At 45.8% G+C, this 19,986-nt stretch overlaps 2 protein-coding genes across 3 annotated transcripts; one reads left to right on the top strand and one right to left on the bottom strand.

Annotated features, from left to right (window-relative positions):
• Positions 1 to 1,257: 1,257 nt before the first annotated feature.
• On the bottom strand, positions 1,258 to 3,183 carry uqcc3 (ubiquinol-cytochrome c reductase complex assembly factor 3; the record flags this gene model as incomplete). The annotated part of the gene is made up of 2 exons (XM_080466523.1): positions 1,258 to 1,599; positions 2,737 to 3,183. The coding sequence occupies 2 exons, from the start codon at positions 3,181 to 3,183 to the stop codon at positions 1,483 to 1,485; spliced, it is 564 nt and encodes a 187-aa protein (XP_080322649.1). The 3' UTR covers positions 1,258 to 1,482.
• A 673-nt stretch (positions 3,184 to 3,856) lies between these two features.
• zfr (zinc finger RNA binding protein) lies at positions 3,857 to 19,528 on the top strand. Of its 2 annotated transcripts, XM_080466936.1 has the most exons (20): positions 3,857 to 3,972; positions 4,162 to 4,243; positions 5,742 to 6,021; positions 6,687 to 6,828; positions 7,556 to 7,774; positions 8,313 to 8,548; positions 8,744 to 8,944; positions 9,117 to 9,438; positions 9,518 to 9,705; positions 9,781 to 9,900; positions 10,503 to 10,648; positions 10,723 to 10,888; positions 11,119 to 11,321; positions 12,467 to 12,617; positions 13,165 to 13,306; positions 15,539 to 15,636; positions 16,486 to 16,581; positions 16,991 to 17,102; positions 17,180 to 17,277; positions 18,580 to 19,528. In XM_080466936.1, the coding sequence occupies exons 1-20, from the start codon at positions 3,936 to 3,938 to the stop codon at positions 18,760 to 18,762; spliced, it is 3,222 nt and encodes a 1,073-aa protein (XP_080323062.1). In that variant the 5' UTR covers positions 3,857 to 3,935; the 3' UTR covers positions 18,763 to 19,528. The 2 variants fall into 2 exon arrangements, 1 of the variants encoding a protein (XP_080323062.1); XR_013935462.1 differs by lacking the exon at positions 15,539 to 15,636 and having other exon boundaries at positions 18,580 to 19,522.
• The last annotated feature ends 458 nt before the right edge of the window (positions 19,529 to 19,986 follow it).

The following is a 19,986-nucleotide window of genomic DNA, read 5'->3' as shown; positions in this document are numbered from 1 at the left end:
TCCCGCTGTCAAAAAAACATGCAAGACCCTCGGCCCCCACCGACTTCCCCCGAGCACTATGTTATGTGGCTGCCTACTGATGGGTCAGTTCGATAAAGAAATTTCCCCAAGGGGATTATGAAAGTACGATTCTTCTTCTATGTTCTCATTCAGCGTGGAGGTGTTTCCGCCAGACACTCAGGTTTACTCCCAGTGTAAAAACATGTTTTGGGGTTCGCTGGTGACTGTAAAATTCAATGCATCTCAGAATTACTTGTAGATTATGAAGTCTCCAGACCCCTGAGGTCATCAGGAAAAGGTTTTCCAAATGTTCCCACAGTCAGAAGAAACGAGGTGAAGCAGATAGTAGTTGCTACACTCACCTGGAACAAACTTCCTGCTGACACACTCCTTTTTTTTTTACATCTTCATGCACTATTATTTACCCAGGATTCCCAATAAACAATAGATTTTACTTATATTACCTTTACCTTAATTAAGCTTTTTTTTTTAAAAAAACATTATATGCTTTCCTTTGTATTCTTAAAAAAAAAAAAAAGATCTTAATCGCTTAAAATTCTTAATCAGCCCATTTTAACATATTTCTTTAATTTCCTTGTAAATCAAATTGTTTTTTTGTACGAATGGTGCCAGAGAAAGATTTGCCTTGCCTTGTACAGATACTGTGTGTGTATGTTTTGGTGACACAATGAAATGAAAGACCTTCTGATCTTTGAGTTTAACAGAAAAATCCTCCAAAAAGAACGAAGCAAGGGTCTATTTAGTTGAGAAGCAATTTGCCGTCCTACAAGCAGTTATCGGTCTGGTTGTGTTAGCTGATCATAGTTCGTTTCTCACTGTTGGATTGCAAAATGTCATCTTCCAAGTGTCAGCTGCTGCCGAGTTCCTCAATCAGAGGTGGAAATTCAAACACAGCTTACTTCAGTGACATTTACATTTTAAGTTAAAAATAGTTTTTGACTGATACACTTAGCTTTCAGTCAATTCTTCATCATAAAGTGTGCAGATGAATCCTTTCCACACTGGAACTGAGCTGTTGAGATGATGTTTGAAATGTTCGCAGTCTCTTATCCACACTTGACCTACCTGTTAGTTCAGCGTGAAAACGTCTTCATAAGCCGGTGTCGGGATCCTTCCTACGTGCTTGTGGCAGGAAGTGAGCGTCTGTGTGGAGACGTGGGCCTCGGGGGGACAAAAAGGCTTGAGGTGCAATGAAATGATTTCCATTGTGTGAGCAATAACAAAAGAAGCAAGTTTGAACAATCAGAAGAGTTCCGCCTTTTATTTTCCAAAGATCCCCACAGAAGTTAACAATAACAGCTTTCATTGTGAAAAACTTCAGGAAGTCCAACACTTCAACCAAATTGACTGCATGGAACTGAACAAGGGTCCCACATAAAGTGGCTTCAGCAGGAGGCGGACTTCACACGCGCACACACGCACACACACACACAGACACACACACACACACACAGGGTCCGTCTACTTGGACCGGGCGATGTTCTCCTTGGTCTCCGCTGCCTCCTTCAAGACCTGCATCACCATGGCGCTCCGCATCCTGGTCTCCGCCATCCTGAGCGGGTTCGCTTCCGGAAGGTCCTGACGGGACAGCAGAGGAGGGGTGGTAACACACACGCACACGTTAGGAACATTAATCCACACTTTTCAACAGGACCGCTCAGAACTCGGAATTGACATCTGGGAATGTTATCACTTTATCGTTGTAGCGTTCCGGGCTGACACTTAACGGTTTTCCAGGTGTGACAGAAATGATCAAATTTACTTGGGAAAAAAATGTGTTGTAGCATTCCAGTTTAATATTGAGCATGTTCCATTTGCGTCTCCATTTGTCTTCGGAGGGGGCAACAAGCAGAGGTAACAGAGGAGGTGTAACAGTGGTGGTCACAAAGGGGGTATTGAGGTTTTTCACCCACGTGACTAAGTGTGGTCAGAAATTGTTGTGCCGCCATTTTGGACATCCGCACCATCGGTAAACACAATTAATGACACAGGTAAACACTATCACAAAACAGCAGTTCGCAGGTGTGATAAATGCGTTTTTAAGTGTGTTGAATCTGTCAGGAGCCACACAGTGGTCCACAGCAGGGAGTCCTCTGGATGGAGAAAGTAAGCAGAGCCATGTGGATAAACTGACACAGTTGGGGATAGATGAGCCATATCGGTTCCCTCCTGGTAGGTTTCCTGCGTCTTTTAGGCCTCGTTCACACTGCAGGGAAATGTGACCCAATTCTGATTTTCTGTTCACAAGTGACTCATATCTGATTTGTTTTGTGGCCATGTGAAAGTTCCAATTTTGATTTTTACACACCAGACCCCGGCCTCGATCATATGTGGGACCAATTCAGATATTTATCTACATGCGACTACTCCGTCACCGACGTCACAGATAACTGGCGGAGGAGGAAGCAGCTCCATCCCTCCTCATTTTGTCGAGATTTAATCGCCTCATATTTCACAACCACCTGAAAATGGATCTGCTTGCTGACCTGTGTTGCCAGACATGGCAGGTATCCCCCAATTGGAGAACCAAATTCTCTTACCTTTTAACCTTGTTTATTTCTTCCATTGATGTGTTTATGGCGGATTTCTTATTTCACAAATAATAGTTTTACGGTTTTAACACAATTTCAACACAGTGCCATCCACCGCAGTGGTCACAGAGGAGTGGTAGCAGCGGGGGTAACAGCCGCTTGACCACCACCCGGTGTCGGTCACCTTGATCATCTCTTTGCGTCGCTCCAGTCCCGGGGAGATGATGGACCACGTGCCGTAGCCGACACACATCACGACCACTATGCCGGTGGCGGAGATGATGGTCCTCAGGCTCATCCTCGCTGCATAGGCCTGGTGCCGCTCAGAGTCCCCGCTGTGGCTGTCCCAGACAACCTTCCACACTTGGCCCGCTTTGAGTGAGAGAGTCCCCGCTGTGGCTGTCCCAGACAACCTTCCACACCTTGGCCGCTTTGATAGAGAGAGTCCCCGCTGCGGCTGGTCGCGGTTATCACCGGAGTTCCGTCCACCTCTGGTCTGTTCGGTAATGTCGGGCACGACGCAGTGCCTGCCTGGGAGAAACTCCTCTTCTTCGTCCTGCCAGAGACACTGGACGGTGTTGTGGCGCTCTGCTGCTTCCTGAAGCTTTCTCCTGGTACTACAGCTATCCATCCATCTATTCATCCATTCATCCATTTATCCATCCATCCATCCATCCATCCATCCTGGTTGGGTACTAGTTTTGTTAATTATTATGTTATTATGTCTTGTTAGGTATTTAATAATCATGAAGTATTATAATAATCTTGTTAGGTATTATAATAATGTTGTTAAGTATTATAATAGTCTTTTTAGGTATTATACTTGTCTTGTTAGGTATCATAATAGTCTTGTTGGTTATACCTAACAAGACTAATGTAATCCATCCATCCATTCTGGTTGTGTACTATATTAGTCTTGTTAGGTGTTATAATAGTCTTGTTAGGTATTCTATTAGTGTTGTTATGTATTATATTAGTGTTGTTAGGTATTACAGTAGTCTTTTTTGGTTATATATTAGTCGTGTTGGATATTAGTCTTTGAGACTAATGTAATCCATCCATCCATTCTGGTTGTGCACTATATTAGTCTTGTTAGGTGTTATAATAGTCTTGCTGGGTTTTAAATTAGTCTTCTTTGGTTGCATACATTAGTCTTGTTAGGTATTCTAAGAGTTTTTTTTAGGTGTTATAAGAGTCTTGTTGTTCATTTCAATAATAATGAATATTATTTTAATGATTTTTATTTTCCAAAGCGCGTGACCGCGCCCTGCGCTCACGCTGCTTTTTTCTGCGCATGCGCTTGTACGGACGGCATTTCCGGGTACGACATGTAATATAAATAGGCTACTGTCGAGCTCGGGGTCGCTAAAACTGAAGAAACCAATGATTCCTATCTGTCCTGTGGTCTCCTTCACCTATGGTGAGTGTGCGGGGTGCTGCGGGAGGTACTGAGTCCTCCTGCGGACTGGGAGCCGCTTTGTGCGGAGGCAGGTTCGCGATGTGCGGCTGTCGCTAGTCCTTGGAGCTCGGTGCTAACGTTAGCTCCGTGTGTGTGCGTGTGTGTGTGTGTGTGTGTTTGTTTGTGTGTGTGTGTGTGTGTCATCCGCAGTGCCCAGCCGGCTCGGTGAAGATGCCAAAATGGCTACCGGCAATTACTTTGGATTCACCCACGGCGCTGCCGCCCAGTACAGGTGAGGACTGCGGGGCTGCGGGGCTCTGTGGTGCCATTGTCGAGGCTTGGGGGAGGGGGAGGGAGAATGGGCGGGGGGAGGCGCCGCTGATCCCTCTGCTGCTGCTGCTGCTGCAGCAGTTGGACGTCAGCCGGAGTCCGGGCTGCGGAGCTCCGCGTGAATTAACGTCAGCGGCCGCTGGAGCGCTGCAGAGCTGCATCCAGGGCTGATCCAGCTGATCCAGGAACACACACCCCCACCCCAGTTTACACACGCATCCAGAAAGCACTACTAGGCAGGAACAATGTATCTCCACTAGGGCTGCATGTCAATTTTATTTACATCGCGCCAATATCAACACAGTCATCTGAAGACACTTCTGTAGAGACAAAAAAAAAACCTCAATTCCACATTAGCAAGCAGAGGAAATGGTGGAAGGGAAAACCTGTAGAACCAGACTCAGAGGTCAAGACCCAGGCCTCGTTTACATGTAGCCAGGTATTAACAAAAACTGATAATTCCCCCTCTGGTTTTTCAAAACCTACACTGTTCTCGCCAGATTGTTTTCAATAAATGTTTTAATTACACCTCACTAAAAAAACCTTAAGAGCTACTGTGAGCATGCCAAGCTTATCGGCGGCAGTGTAACGATAAACATAAAGCCTCTGCTCGTCGGCATAATGGCACATTTGTGATTGTACTGCAAACAAGCCAAAAGCATTTTTGCAAATTTAAAAAGGAGCACTGCTTCAACAGCATCCATTGACATCACATTGTAAACACGGGTCGCACACGTATGACTCATACTGTGACGTCAAACTCTTTGTCCTCCTGAGCGTCTGCATGTAAATGGTTTTTTCCCACTTTAAGTTTTCAGGTAGAATCGTTTTCACTGACTTGTAGCCTTTGTTTTGTGTAAACAAAAGGGCCAAACGCACTGAAATCACAGTTTTTGCAGCGTGTAAACAGGCCCTCAGAGATACAGACTTTCTGCTATTCTGATTGGATGTTGGAGAACAGTAGAAAAAAAAAAGAGGACAAGGAGAGAGTTTTACTGTATCTTACTGCTTTATTACCTAATCTTTCATTGTAATTTTTATTAGTCTATTGTGTGAAGCACTTTGGCTTCAGCCACAGCCGTTTGTAAAGTGCTGTATAAATAAAGCTGCCTTGACTTAACAAAATTATATAAAACGTGACATTTGCATGCAGGGATGAGACCAATTCACTTTAAACTGACCATTTACAGGCTCAAAATGGTCAAAATTTATAGAAACAATGAAACAAAAGTTCACATCATCAATGAAAATGAAAAAAAGACCAAACATGAATCACAAATAAACCAAAAAGAGATTAATGTGAAAGGAAAAACAAATCCAAACGGCCATCAAAAGGCAAAATCGATCCATATGTAGCCCACGACAGCTAACATGATTCAAAGCAGGTTTGACTAAATGTGCAGAGGAAAGTAAAGCTGTAAATCCTTCTGACGCCACTCTTCTTTGTTTGGAACCACCAGCCAGCAGCCATCTGCCGGGGTAGCGTACACACATCCCACCACTGTGGCCAGTTACACTGTCCACCAGGCGCCCGTGGCGGCGCACACTGTGGCGGCCGCCTACGCCCCCACTGCGGCCACTGTGGCCGTAGCCAGGCCGGCACCCGTCGCCGTGGCAGCCGCCACCGCCGCGGCTTACGGAGGGTACCAGCCAACCCACACCGCCGCCGACTACGGATACCCCCAGCGCCAGCCTGAGGTCCCTCCGCCTCCGCCACCCGTCACCTCCCAGAACTACCAGGTAACAGAAACGCCGTGACTCTTCTCTCTACATCACGCATGCTCAGGAGATGCAGAATGACGGCAACATTTTCCTCCAGAGTGTCATGACTCCCAGTCCATATTCTCCTGGGACTTGGTAGTTTTGTAGTTGAGTCGGTCGTCTGTCGATACGAATATCCGTGTGCTGCCATTGTTAATGTTTTTAGCAACATCGTTTGAGTTGTTTGTATGTAAATAGACGGCATTTACAAAATGCAGCCATGTCAACACGACGCTTTTCTGAAACGATTAAAATCGATGCGTTTCACTTGAAATGCTGCATAAACGGAGCCTCACTCTGCAGAACTTTTTGTTTGGGGGGGGTTACCCATTTTAACAATTTTGACTTTTTATTTTTTTAATTATTTTAGCCGAGCTTTTGTAGGTTTTTTTCCAGCCGATTTAGTTATTTTCAGTTTTGTCTTTTTTAATTGTTTTAGCTGTTTGGACTTGAGAAATTTGTCCCTCACTTCCTTTTTTGGACGAATTTGAGGCATTTCTTTTGGTATTTTGTAAATAATTTTTTATCAGTTTTAGCCTGAAGATGAGAGTCCTTTTAAAGAAAATAGTACAATGTGCAAATGAAATAAAAAAAAAATAAAAAATTGGTGGTGTGTGCCTGATGTTTGATTCCTTGCGTTGCAGGATACGTACTCGTACGTACGGTCTACCGCCTCAGCCGTAGGTTATGACAGCAAGCAGTACTACCAGCAGCCCACTGCGACGGCGGCCGTGGGGGCGGCCGCTCAGCCGCAGCCCAGCGTGGCCGACTCCTACTACCAGACAGGTAAGTGTATTCTCAGAACGGCCAGGACAAAGCCACATCGTGAAGGGAGTGGTACAACTTATACTAACACGTACACAAAGCTGATTTTTATTTAAATATTAGCTTCTTCCGATCCTCCCAGTGTAATCCGATTACATTTCAACCTGAATATTATCTGATTGTATTTACACTGCACTTGAACAACAGTGTGATCACAGACATAGTGGAGTGTAATCTACATTTTAAAGTTACAGTGCAGTGAGCTTGTTGCTCTTGTTGGTTGTGAAAACAGTTGAAGAGCTGCAGAGCTGCTGTCTCCATTCTGAGCCTGAGTTAGCATTAGCATTATACAAAGGTTTCGTTTACTGGAAGAGGAATCTCTTCTAGATTATAGAGTGTCTTCCTCCACTAACATCCAGATTATAGAGAATCTTCCTTTTACTAACTGACATAACTTCAAATGAACTTAATGAGTAAATCAGTCATTAAACTGACCCACACAGTGTGGACAGCTCAGCTAATGCTAACACTAGTCTTTTTTTTTTATCAGCACTAACTAATGAAGTCACCGGTGCTTTTTGAAGGAGTAATTAGTAGCTCAATAATTCCTGGTTAATAGTAGAGAACATATCAAGAACCTACAATGTTCCACTAAGCTGTTCACAGTTGTTCTACAGATGTATGGCGGAGAACAGGAGTTTACAAATGTTCTGCAGATGCATCATGGGAGTTTGTGCTTGGTCTCCAGCCCCCAAATCGGGGTATACCCAGGGTGTGACGTCGTACACTCAGAGCCAGCAGACCAGGCAGGTGACGGTGATCAAACCTGCGGCTCCCAGCCCGGCCTCCTCCACCTTCTCCATCTACCCAGTGACCTCCAGCGTACAGCCGGTGGCCGCCGCCGCTTCTGTGGTGCCGTCGTACTCCCAGAGCCCCACCTACAGCACCAACGCCGTCACCTACTCTGGTACGACATTTCACCCACACTAGAGGTCACATGGCACACTCCCTCTTTCTTCTGCTGCACACGGGAATAAGTGCATTTATTTTCAGCGCGCACGCTATAAACATTAACAATGGCAGAACACAGACATTCGTATGGACAGATGACCAAATTGGATTGTTATTACAGTGACTGTCAACTACAAAACTACCATGTCCTGGGAGAATATGGACTGGGAGTCATGACGCTCTGGAGGAAAACGTTGTTGTCCATCTATTGCGCATGTGCAAAAGAGCTATATACAACAGCCGTGATGCACATGTGCAGTTGTGGCGTGTCAGAAACGCTGCCTTATTCCTGTTTCCACGGAGAAAGAGATTTCTCGAGAAGTTCTACCTTGGGAGCTGTTTTCAAAAGGTTGTGTTTTCAGTGACTCCAAGCAGCATTGTAAATGTGGCCTGAACCTCCTGAATGAGATGGAACAACTGGAACGCCTCCGGAGTTTATTGAGACTCGGAAGAGCTTCAGAGTGTGACATGTTCTGGTGTGTTTCTCCCTCCAGGAACCTCGTACTCGGGCTATGAGGCGGCCGTGTACTCCGCAGCCTCCAATTACTACCAGCAGCAACAGCAACAGAAGCAGGCGGTGGCGGCGGTGGCGGCCACGGCGGCCTGGACCGGGAACACCTTCACCAAGAAACCCCCCTTCCAGAGCAAGCAGCTCCGGCCCAAACAGCCACCCAAACCCCCCCAGATCCACTACTGTGACGTCTGCAAGATCAGCTGTGCAGGACCGCAGGTCCGTTGCTGGTTCTTTCCTCTGTGACACTTTGAACACGACACTTCACTGTAGGAACAGAATAAAATCTTTAACTTTATTCCTACAGTCTGTGTAAAAGATGACTTTAAATATTAGAGCAAGTCTACAGGACAGGGAATCTAACAGGTTATACTGTCTGACTCTCCCTCTCTCTTTTTCTTTTTCTCTCTCTAGACCTATAAGGAGCACTTGGAGGGTCAAAAGCATAAGAAGAAGGAGGCGGCCCTGAAGGTCTCTCAGAGCAGCAGCAGCAGTTCTGGCGGAGGCTCGTTGGCTCGCAGTGCTCAGAACCAGCTGCGCTGTGAGCTTTGTGACGTCTCGTGCACCGGCGCCGACGCATATGCTGCTCATATCCGCGGAGCCAAACACCAGAAGGTGAGCCAATCAACCTAAAGAGTTGGGACAATTTATTCTTTGAAAGTGGTGGTGGACCTTGTGAGGTGCAGAAACAGGAAACATTTGAGAAAGGAACTTTGTCCAGAACTGTAATAGAGAACTCGTCTTCTCACTGAGCCTGATGCTCTTTACTGTGTGCTGCCGCCCGCAGGTGGTGAAGCTCCATACCAAACTTGGTAAGCCCATTCCCTCCACCGAGCCCAGCATGGTGACTCAGACGTCGTCCTCCAGCACGTCCGCCTCCTCAAAGACCACTACAGCGTCCCTGAACAGCTCCAGCAGCAGCTCGCTGTGCGTGGCCTCCTCTTCTTCCTCCTCCTCCTCCAGCTCCGCCCCTCCCTACCTGAAATCTGTCACGATGGTCAGCGGCGGGGTGGCCGGTGCAAAGACCCCGCTGACCAGCAGCCTGGGTGCTGCTGCCGGCTCCACCGCCGCCGGGAAGAAGGTCAACGCCCCCAAGATCAACTTCGTTGGTCAGTGAGCTCGAGTTCTCGCCTCCATTTGTCCTCCATGTGTCCTCAGACTCTGACTTTTGTCCTTTGTTACCTGCAGGTGGAAATAAGCTTCAGACCACAGCTAAGCTTGATGAAACCAGAGCCGAGGTTAAAGTGGATTCCTCCAAGCCTGCAACCCTCTCACCAGGTTCCCAGGACTCCAAAAACGAAGATTCTCTGTCCACGTCGGCACTGGCGGCGCTGCAGAGCGATGTCCAGCCCGTAGGTCACGACTACGTCGAAGAGGTACGTAGAGACAGACGGTGGGAGGCGGAGGGACCCTTGCAACTGGAGCCTAACGTGTGGCTGTCTCTTCTCCAGGTCCGGAACGATGAAGGCAAAGTCATCCGCTTCCACTGCAAGCTGTGTGAATGTAGCTTCAATGACCCCAACGCGAAGGAGATGCACCTCAAAGGTCGGAGGCATCGCCTGCAGTACAAGGTGGGTAACCGACAGGATGAACTCCTTTATGATATGACAGTAAAAGTATTGCTTCTGAAGGACTAACACTGTTGAGAATAACTTCCAACTACCTGCATGTAGAATTACAGCCGCTAATGTTACGATTAAAAAGTCATTTTTGTGTATTTGAGTTGAACTTTTCTTTATTCTGGATTCATTTTCACTTTACAATTTGCAGCAACATGAAATGTGTCCCACTTGAGGTAGCCGTAACATTAGCTATCCAAGGATACAGTTTTAAACAAGATCAGATACAGTTTATATTCTTTCATACAGTTTTAAACTGGTTCAGATCCAGTTTAATGTCAGAGGATACATTTTGAACCCAAAAAATCAAGTGTGTGGTTTACATTTTATGGTGCATTTATATCATGGTTATACATTTATTGGTGTATTCGATGTTGTGATGTGTCAAATATGCTGACCTTTGCATGCAGTGATGCTTAGTTTCTTGGAGTTTATTAGGAATAAAAACTCACTTCACCTCCTCCACATGCAGGACTTAAGCAGTCTTGAAAGGAGTTCCTTACGTTTGGATTAAAACATCCTGAGGTGTTTCTCCGTCCGTGTGTGTTCTGCAGAAAAAGGTGAATCCGGACCTGCAGGTAGAGGTGAAGCCCAGCATCCGGGCCCGGAAGATCCAGGAGGAGAAGATGAGGAAGCAGATGCAGAAGGAGGAGTACTGGAGGAGGAGGGAGGAGGAGGAGCGCTGGAGGATGGAGATGAGGTGAGTAGGTGGGAATAGACCGGACGCTGTGTTCAGAGTGTGTGAGGCCCACCTGCTGTGCTTTCCTGCTCCAGGCGTTATGAAGAAGACATGTACTGGAGACGCATGGAGGATGAGCAGCACCACTGGGATGACCGCCGCCGCATGCCAGACGGAGGATACCCACCGGGGCCCCCGGGCCCCCCAGGTCTACTCGGGGTCCGGCCTGGAATACCTGGCCTGCAGCCTCAGGGCCCCATGGTACGAATTTATCAGCGTGCTGCTTCTTGGATGTATTTTATACGTGTCAGCTCGATTTGTTCCTGTTTTAATACATCAAAGTTCTTAGACTGAAACAGCTCTTTACGTATATTAAATACCTTATAAAGATTATTATGTTATTTTCACCACATTAAACACACTGACGGGGTGAGTTGGGAATCGAACCTGTGTTCTTCACCCAGTCAGAGCCGTGTTCTTGGTGTTTGCAGCATCCGCGCCGGCCTGACTCCTCAGACGACCGTTATGTTATGACCAAGCACGCCGCCATCTATCCTTCTGAGGACGAGCTGCAGTCCATCCAGAAGATTGTGTCCATCACTGAGCGAGCCCTCAAGCTGGTCTCCGACATCATCACGGACCAGGACAAGACTAACGAGGAGGACAAGGAGAAGAAGGACCCGGCTAAAGACAGGTCTCCCAGCAGCTCTGAACCTATAGCAGCTTCACTAGAAAATGGTCCAGTGTGGCCTGAACCAGCCCTCACTGTTAGCTTCATTCAATAGAAAAGTCTTAAGTCTCACCTTCAAAGTAGAGACTGTGTCAACCTCTTTAACTGAAACTGGTTCCAAGTGAGAGGAGCCTGAAAGCTGAAAACTCTGCCTCCCGTTCTAGTTTTAGAAAACCTAGGAACCTCCTGTAAGCAACACTTCAAAAACCAAATGGTCATATGGGACTAACAGCTCTTTAAGATACGATGGAGCCTGGTTGTTAAAAAGCATTGTAGGTTAGAGGGATTTTAAATTCCTTTCTAGATTTAACAGGAGGCCAAAGAAGAGAAGCTAATACTGGAGTGATGTGATCTCTCTTGCTGGTCCCTGTCAGTATTCTCACTGCAGCAAATAGAATCAAAAGCATAATTTTTAAGCAGTTATTGTTTCAGCCTAATAATAGTTAAAATAATTACTCTGGAAGTAACAAATGCATGGATTAGTTTTACAGCGTCGCTCTGACTCAACATGTTTGTGATTTTTGAGACATTCCAGCTTAAAAAAAAAAAAAAGGCGGACCAGATAGGTTTGCTGTGGGGAGTTCAAGGATAAAACTGGTCAAAATTGACTCCCGGGTTCCTTATAGTGATACTGGAGATCAAAGTAATACTATCCAATGTGACTATATCTTTAGATCATTTCTCTCTCAGATGTTTTGGGCCAAATGTAATTTCAGTTTTATCTGAGTTCAGAAGCTGAAAATTACAGCTTATCCAGGCTTTTAGATCTTTAAGACAAATGTCTGATTTAACAAGCTGATCAATAACATCTGCTTTCATTGCTAAATAGATTTGTTGATCGTCTGAATACCAATGGAGGTTAATGGAGTGCTTCCTGATTATATTCCCTTCAGGAAGTATATATATTATGAGAACCCTGTGAAACTCCATGTGTAACTTCAGTTTGAGCTTGATAGTCGTCATTAACATGAACAAAGTGGAATCAAATATGACTTCAACCAGTAGAAATAAAAGGGGTGGTGGTAAAAGACTCAGAATCTGTAACAGACTGGTGTTTGACTGCTGCTCGTGTCTGCGTTCCCTCCTTCCTCCCTCCGTTTCCGTCTCAGGGCCCTGAAGGGAGTAATGAGGGTCGGCGTCCTGGCGAAAGGTCTGCTTCTTCGTGGGGATAAAAACGTGAACCTGGTGCTGCTCTGCTCCGAGAAGCCTACCAAGAGCCTCCTGACCTGCATCGTGGAACACCTCCCCAAACAGCTCACAGTACTGTCCTTACATTCACACAGCACCGCCATCACATCACTCAAAGCTCTCACAACTAAAAAAAACCTGTGTTTACAGACAGAAACATGTGAAATCATTCTTTAGAATAGAGTTTCGGTCCATGTAACCTGCTGGAGGCGCCATCACACAATGCTAAAGCAGTTAGCATTGAAGCTAGCAGATGCTTTACCGTTTTTATTTAAGAAATCTGTAGCAGGAAATGTGAACAGATGGGAATCAAAATTAAGAGGCTTTATATTTCATTAATTTCAAACATGTAAACACAAAAAATATGTCGACAAACAAGAAATTGTTTTCCAGAACTTTTCACGTTCATAGCGCCCCCTACAGGTCAGAAATATGCTTGAATCTGTTCAACATCCCTTTAGAGATCAGAAGATATTTCTGCTGTGAATATTGTCTGTACGCCTTGTATATAATAATAAAGCAGGACATACCATGTGTGACCACTAGGTGTCACTGAATGACAGCAGCATGCTGCCACAGTACCACAGGAAAACCTCTGTTACTGCTCTACTTTTTTCAGATGGTGACCCCAGAGAAATACGAAGTGAAGGGTTCTGAACAGGAGGCGGCCATCATCCTGACGTCCTGCACCGAGCCAAAGATGCAAGTGACAATCACACTGACTTCCCCTGTCATCCGGGAGGAAAGTGGCCGGGACGGAGGTTGGAAACGCATCACAGCCTTTTCTCTCTCTTTTTATTCTCTCTCTCTCTCTCTCCCCTGCCCCTCTCCCACTCTCCCCCCCCCCTCTCTCTCACCTTCTCTCTATCTGTAATGACTCTCAGTATGTGGGTTGACCCTCTGCAGAGCTCCGTCCTGCTGGCACTCCTCACTCGTCGTCGCGCTCATTCAGAGCTCAGCTGTCAGTGAGACAGACAAAGTGTCCACAGTGTGTTTTGGACTGTGTGGGCTTCCATCATTGTGAAAAGAGACGAGGCGTGTGCCAGCAGTGCCGCTCTGAGGCTTTTCGCTCTGTGACTCTGACTCTCAGATGCTCTTTTACCCTTTTAAACAAAGCATGATCAGTGTTTGCATTGTGTTAAAGTCTAGTTCCTCCCAGGTGAGATTCTATTTTGTTTCCTGTGTTTCCAGAATGTTATCTCCATGTCTCAGTTAGCTGCAATCATTGGGAGACACTCGCACCACCAGCCGTCTTTCCTCTCCAAATTCTGTACATCACACGAGGAGTAACAATCTCACGGCAGGAGGCAGCGCCCACTCCTACAGATTCCATTTGGACCAGATTGTGCAAAAACAAACCAACCAAAAAAAAAAAAAAAAGATGGTGTCCGAACCCCTCCTGAAATGATAATTGAATCGGAAAAGTCAGAGCAGATTGATATATGCAACTGTCCCACAGGAAACAAATCGTCCTTTCTGTGTACTGGTGAGCGGTTCACCATGCTGAGGTCCCTTTTCTCAAACTGCACACACCATTACACACACCCACACACACACACACACACACACTATTCCAAATTGGGCTGAAAACCTCTGAAGTGTTTGTCCTCCAGACTTCCTGAAAGACGAGGACTAATCCTTCCGATCGGACTCATTCGCCTCCGAGAAATAATGTAGTACACGAGTCTTGGGGGAAGTATGGTTACACGTTCAGGAATCTGTGGTTGCACCTGAGTTCAGTCCGGGGGGGGGGGGGGGCGGGGTGGGGTGGGGGATCTGATTCCAGCCTCCTGATGTTAGCTGTGCATGCAGTGATCTCCTAACCTCCCCCTTGGTTTTCTGGTAGTTCTCATGGTTTTTTTTTTCCTCCCCTTCAGCAACCATTGCTTCCTCCTACTTTCTGATTTGCAGAGTATCCAAACCACACGCCAGCCCAGTCTGTAAAACACACACACTGCTACTCACACACACACACTCTCTCACTCACACACACACACAAAGCACTCTGTCTTCCATCAGAGGTTTACGTAGGACCCAACAGCTTCGGAAGGATTTTTGACCAAGGTTTCCTCACATCCCAAAAACTTTGCCACACCTACTACTGCCATGTTACTTTTATTTATTTATTTTATCAGCTCTCTATCTCTCCATCTCTCTGTTTCTCTCTAAATTTCAGTTGTTTTCATCAAGGTAACCTCGAGCACAGTCTCCTGATAAAACGCTATCAATTCGGTTTGGAGACTGGGGGTCGGGCGATACATGAAGACGAGCGATTCTGCTGCTGCAAAGGCAAAGTGTTGTATAATGTTAGTGGAGGAAGATGCTCTATAATCTGGATATCGGCTGTCCTTAAAGAAACTCGATGTTCCCTGCAGTGGGACATAGTTCTTGTTGCCATCAGGTTTAATGAGGCTTCACATACAGTAAACAGGAGTTCTGCTGAATAGTTACTGAGACGCTTTTCACGAGTCATCCGAATATTGCTAATGCTAGCAGTAGGCTAAGTGAGCAGTACAGAGGCAGCAGCTCTGCAGCTCACTGAACGTTCAGAAACGGTAACTGAATTCATGGAACTACTCCGTTACAAACCAACAACGTGTAATTATAGACCAGATCTTTCAAGATTTAATGATACGTGTGTCAGTGAATATTATATTAACAAGATAAATATTAATGAAGGTGAAGGGCAGAGGATTAAAAGCAGCCGATCGCCCGACCCTCCGGCTCTCCCGCAGTCAGTTTGACCAAATAAATAAAATTTACCTACTAGATTGACTAAACGATCGCCACCCGTCTCCTTTGACTTTGTGTTAGGTTGTTTTCTTTTTTTCTTTTTCTTTCATTGTCTCTAAAATTAACGAGCAACCGATTGCAGGTTGTGTCAGACAGAAATGTTGGTATGTGTGGCAATGTGTTTGTTCTCTGCCAGCCTCGCTGACCTGGTCAAACACCCGTTCCTCATCACCATGTTGACACTTGAAATCCATTTTTAGATGTAACCTCGGGTATGGTGAAAGACCCAGCGGACGTCTTGGACAGGCAAAAATGCCTTGACGCTCTGGCTGCTCTGCGCCACGCTAAGTGGTTCCAGGTTCGGAACATCATTTTACTTTCTTATTGTAGCCTTATGAGATGCATTATGTATGTTTCTATTCATCTATTTATGTTCCTACACATTTGGTTTTTATTTCATAATCGAGAGAAAACCTATTGATATTGAAAGAAAGTTAACAAACTGTATATTCAAGGATGCCGCCTGCCACAAGAAGGATCTGGTTAATGTGTGCACTGATTCTTAAATCGTAAGTTCATCTGAATCTCTCGTGTGAAAACACAAACGCTAGAAAGAACTGGCATCCTTGTATTCTCCATGAAATTTTCCAAGTCTTGGATTATAGTTCCATGTGATTCCATAAGGCTGCACAATAACTAGCACAGAGTTGTGCCATCCAGAAGTGCTTCCATGTCTGTATTGTTTTTACTCTACTTTGTAGAATGGGGATTGAGGGAAACGGGAATATCTGAGTAGTTTCCTGTGATTCTGCCCCCTGAGCACAAACACAGGCAAAATAACACAGATTTCCTCGGCTCTTTCAGTCCCTATGCTCTCCTCTCAGGTGGACTCTTGTACTTTCAAGTCCCCGTTTGTGAGAATACCTGGAGAAATCTGGGATCAGGGTTTAGAAGATGGCAAGAAAGCTCCTCGTTTCTTGCGCATCTTGCAAACTTTGAGCTCCCTTACTAACTGTGAGGTACAAGACTACTGGGAATGGCAGCTGACTGCAAACTGTTATGGCTTCAACACACACTTCAAACCATACTCAAGCTTCCATTATGCACAGTAGTGTTTGGACCTCTATGACGGCACTGATTCACTTGTTTGGTCCATCTCTTGTCACCCCCGGGTCACTCCATAAACCTAACTCTATTGCATCAAAAGGCTAGAGCCAATGGTCTTCAGTCCTGCGTCATCATCATCCGGATCCTGCGAGACCTCTGCCAGCGAGTTCCCACCTGGTCACCGTTCCCTGGATGGGTGAGTCTGGTCTTCAAACGCGGTCATAACTGGTAACGCTTCAGCAGCGAGAGTAAGACGAGAGGGTTGAAGTACGAAGTCGGGCTGATGTGGCCAGGCTCTGGTGAGAAGCAGTGGTCAAATAAAACGACACATCAGGTTTCTCTGGGTGAGTATAGTGGCTCTGTTAGATCATAACGCCACAACCTGCGACCTCCAGAACGCCGCAGCCACCGACATTGACCCGTGTCGGGCACCGGGAGACCGGCCTGTTTGCTCGCACAATGTCTCTGGGGTCAGAACCATCTCTTGGTTTTATTTAAAAAAACCTTTTGGAATGTTCCTCAGGTTTGGTGTTCTGCTGCTTTGTCAGACCAAAGAAAGTTCCATTCGAGACGCTGATTCCTCCTCTGTGTTCTCTGTTCTTCAGGCCATGGAGCTGCTGGTGGAGAAGGCCATCAGCAGCGCCTCGGCCCCCCTCAGCCCCGGCGACGCTCTGAGGCGCGTCTTTGAATGTATTTCCTCCGGGATTTTACTTCCTGGTGAGTTGAGAGCTTTGAACGGATTGGTTCGGCTCATTCAGAGGAACAGCAGTCAGAAAGCTCTCGTGTTCCTGCAGGAGGACCTGGACTGGTCGACCCCTGCGAGAAGAAGCCGGTGGACACACTCGGTCCGATGGGAGAGCAGCAGAGGGAGGACATCACCTCAAGTGCCCAAGTATGTTCTATCAAATCTCAGCAGGTGTTGGAAAGAAGTTAGGCTGAAGATGAAATGTAGAGATCGGAGCTGCTGCTGGGGGAACTGCCATCATCTTGCTGGCTCTTTATGTGATGAAGACTTCTGCTGAAAATCTGATGGCAAAACACACTGAAGCGACAGTTTGAGGATGCGTGAGATTCTGACTGATGGACTTAAATGACTGTCAAAGCAGATTGGGGTAGAGGAGGCGGTTCCCACGTCTGATTGGCGTTTTAAACAACGAACGTCTCCGTCTGTTATTAGAAGCCGGAGCTGCTGTTGGAGAAATGCCAGCAAGCTGAATATATATGGCACGATGAAGGGGGGGCGGGGTTTAAAAGTCAACAGTTTTATTATTAGGATGTGGACACGTTCTCAAAAGCTGAATGTTATCGCACATTTGGAAAAAGAGGAAATTTGATGGAAAAACTGCTGCCAGTGTTTATAGCAATAAGTCTGGAAAAGAATCGGCTTCTCACTGCTTTGAGCCTTCATCAGCTCTTCTTTTTCTGCCACTAATTTGAAAGTATTTTTGAAGGTCTCCTGTAAATCGTCGCTTGATTTTAAAACCCCGCCCCCTTCCTTTGATGCAAATGCGATTAATGAAAAAGTAACTAAATTAGACTTTCGACCTCACGTTTGAGGCCCCTGGTCTAAACGATCCAGTGCCAGTTGAACTCAGTGGCGTTTTAGTGGGGTTTTATTGTGTTTTTAAAGTTGATTGAATATTCAGACACTCGGCTTGTATCGATAACGAGCCTCGATAGCTGTACAGATCCAGCAGCGGATGTTTTTAGACAAACGGTGTACTGGATAAAGTCTGGAGTTTGTAGTATCGTGGTTATAGTTTCCGCCATATAGCTTCCTCTAAAACCTCTCTCACCGTCTGAAACAGTGTTTTTAAATATTTCTTCCAAACTAGTGTCCAAACAAAAACAACTTGAATTACTTTTAAAGTTGGGCCTTTGCACTTTCATTATGCTAAACTATCACACTGGAGATAAAAGACCAAAAAAAAAGAAATCTTGTCATGGAAAGTCAGGGGGGAAAAAAGCAAAATCACCAAAACAAACCATGAATATATACAAAGATGTGATGCTACTCATGACACAACCTGCTGGTACAAAGTGGTACTGTCAGCAGAGTGTGTAAATCAGTGAAACTCAGACTTGGTACTTGAGGTCTCAATGCTGATTTCAGGAGGGTTCACATTTCCATGCAGCTGATGTCCTCCGCAGAAAACTATAGCTCGGCTTTTTGTCCCTCTGTGTCTCCGTACAGTTCGCTCTGAGGCTGCTGGCGTTCCGGCAGATCCACAAAGTTTTGGGCATGGATCCCCTGCCGCTGATCAACCCCCGCTTCAGTGTCCGCAACAGCCGCAAGCGTCGCCGCGACAACAGCGACGGGACCGACAGCTTCGAGGGCGAAGGCAAAAAGGACAAGAAGGACTACGACAGCCTCTAAGCCCCGCCCCCTCCGCCATCAGCACGTGCCGAGATGTACTGAAGCGTTTGTTTTTCCTGTCTCCTGTGTTTTAGTTTCCTTAAGCTGATAAAGAGAAGCTGGTGTTTTAGTTGTAGATTTCCTGAAGTCGGGCTCGGCGCTGCGGGGGTCACTGGTTCGAACCCGGCTGGTGTTTTTCTTTGTGAGTCAGGAGGCAGAGGAAGTGGTTGTGTACAGTCGTTCCAGAGGCGGAGCCTTTTTTTTGTTCTGGATTCCTTCGCTTGAAGCTCGTGACGTTTGATGCCGTGGTCTTGTTACGTTTCAGTGCTGAGCTACATCACACCACCTGCGGGGGGCGCCGCACTCACTCATGCAGATGAACTCTAACTGTTGATAGATCTTTCTTAGTCGTGAAGTTGTCGACCCTAAAATTGTAGGGGTGTTTTTTTTTTTTTTTCTCGGTCATTTCATTTGCATATATATGGAAGTATCTGTATAATCTATAAATAGATTTTAAAGCTTCGGTTTGTGGAAAAAGTGTTCACGTCGCTTTGTTTTGTTTTTTAACTTTTTTGTTTTCCTGCTTATTGATAAAAGAAAAAAAAGATTTTGGCTCGCTAGAACTCCGTTAGGTGCTGATTGAAGTTGAGTCCTGGGGTATTTGTAGGAACCCTGCCTTGGGGGGGTGGGGGGGGTGAAGACCCTGCAGCGTTAGCTCCTGTCGTGAATGCTTGCTGTGCTCTGCTTCAGTTCCAGTAGCAGAATAAACATTTCCAGATTGAAGCGCCTGCGTCTCGTTTTTCTTTCAAACTCGGATCAACATGGCGATTCTCTCCTCTGGACACGTCATTAAGTGCACTATTTACACAACGTCAATGTTAAAACGGCAACAGGTTCTGTTGGTAAAATGAAATTTTCCAGAATGACTCTGGGACCCTCAAAAACCAGCACTAGACACGCCCACTTTCACCGACAAAATATAAGCATTATAGAAAATGTCTTATTCTGGTTCTCTTTTAAGTGCAAGTATAATTTTATAACATTGAGTCATTCTTTTTACCTGTAGTGCCCCTCCAAGGGGCCCCGGACTCCTGCTGGTTATTAAATAAAATGTGCTTAATTCTTTTGTCATGTTGATATTCAGACATTACTGATATTAAATCTTTAAATGTTCCAAGAGTTCAATTCAAGTTAAATACTGGAGGGTAATAACGGCACAACAATGTTTGCAAGTTATTAAATGTC

Source organism: Lipophrys pholis, assembly GCF_963383615.2.
Source record: "Lipophrys pholis genome assembly, chromosome: 7".
NCBI classification, from domain to species: domain Eukaryota; kingdom Metazoa; phylum Chordata; class Actinopteri; order Blenniiformes; family Blenniidae; genus Lipophrys; species Lipophrys pholis.
Note: the sequence above shows the minus strand (reverse complement) of the source record. Positions and strands in the feature narration are given on the sequence as shown.

Bases quoted from the DNA above. Each gene is read 5' to 3' on its own strand.
- zfr (XM_080466936.1), top strand. From the start codon at position 3,936: ATGATTCCTATCTGTCCTGTGGTCTCCTTCACCTATG. The intron at 9,439-9,517 runs GTCAGTGAGCTC...TGTTACCTGCAG, and splicing joins CCCCAAGATCAACTTCGTTG to GTGGAAATAAGCTTCAGACC. The intron at 10,889-11,118 runs GTACGAATTTAT...TGGTGTTTGCAG, and splicing joins TGCAGCCTCAGGGCCCCATG to CATCCGCGCCGGCCTGACTC.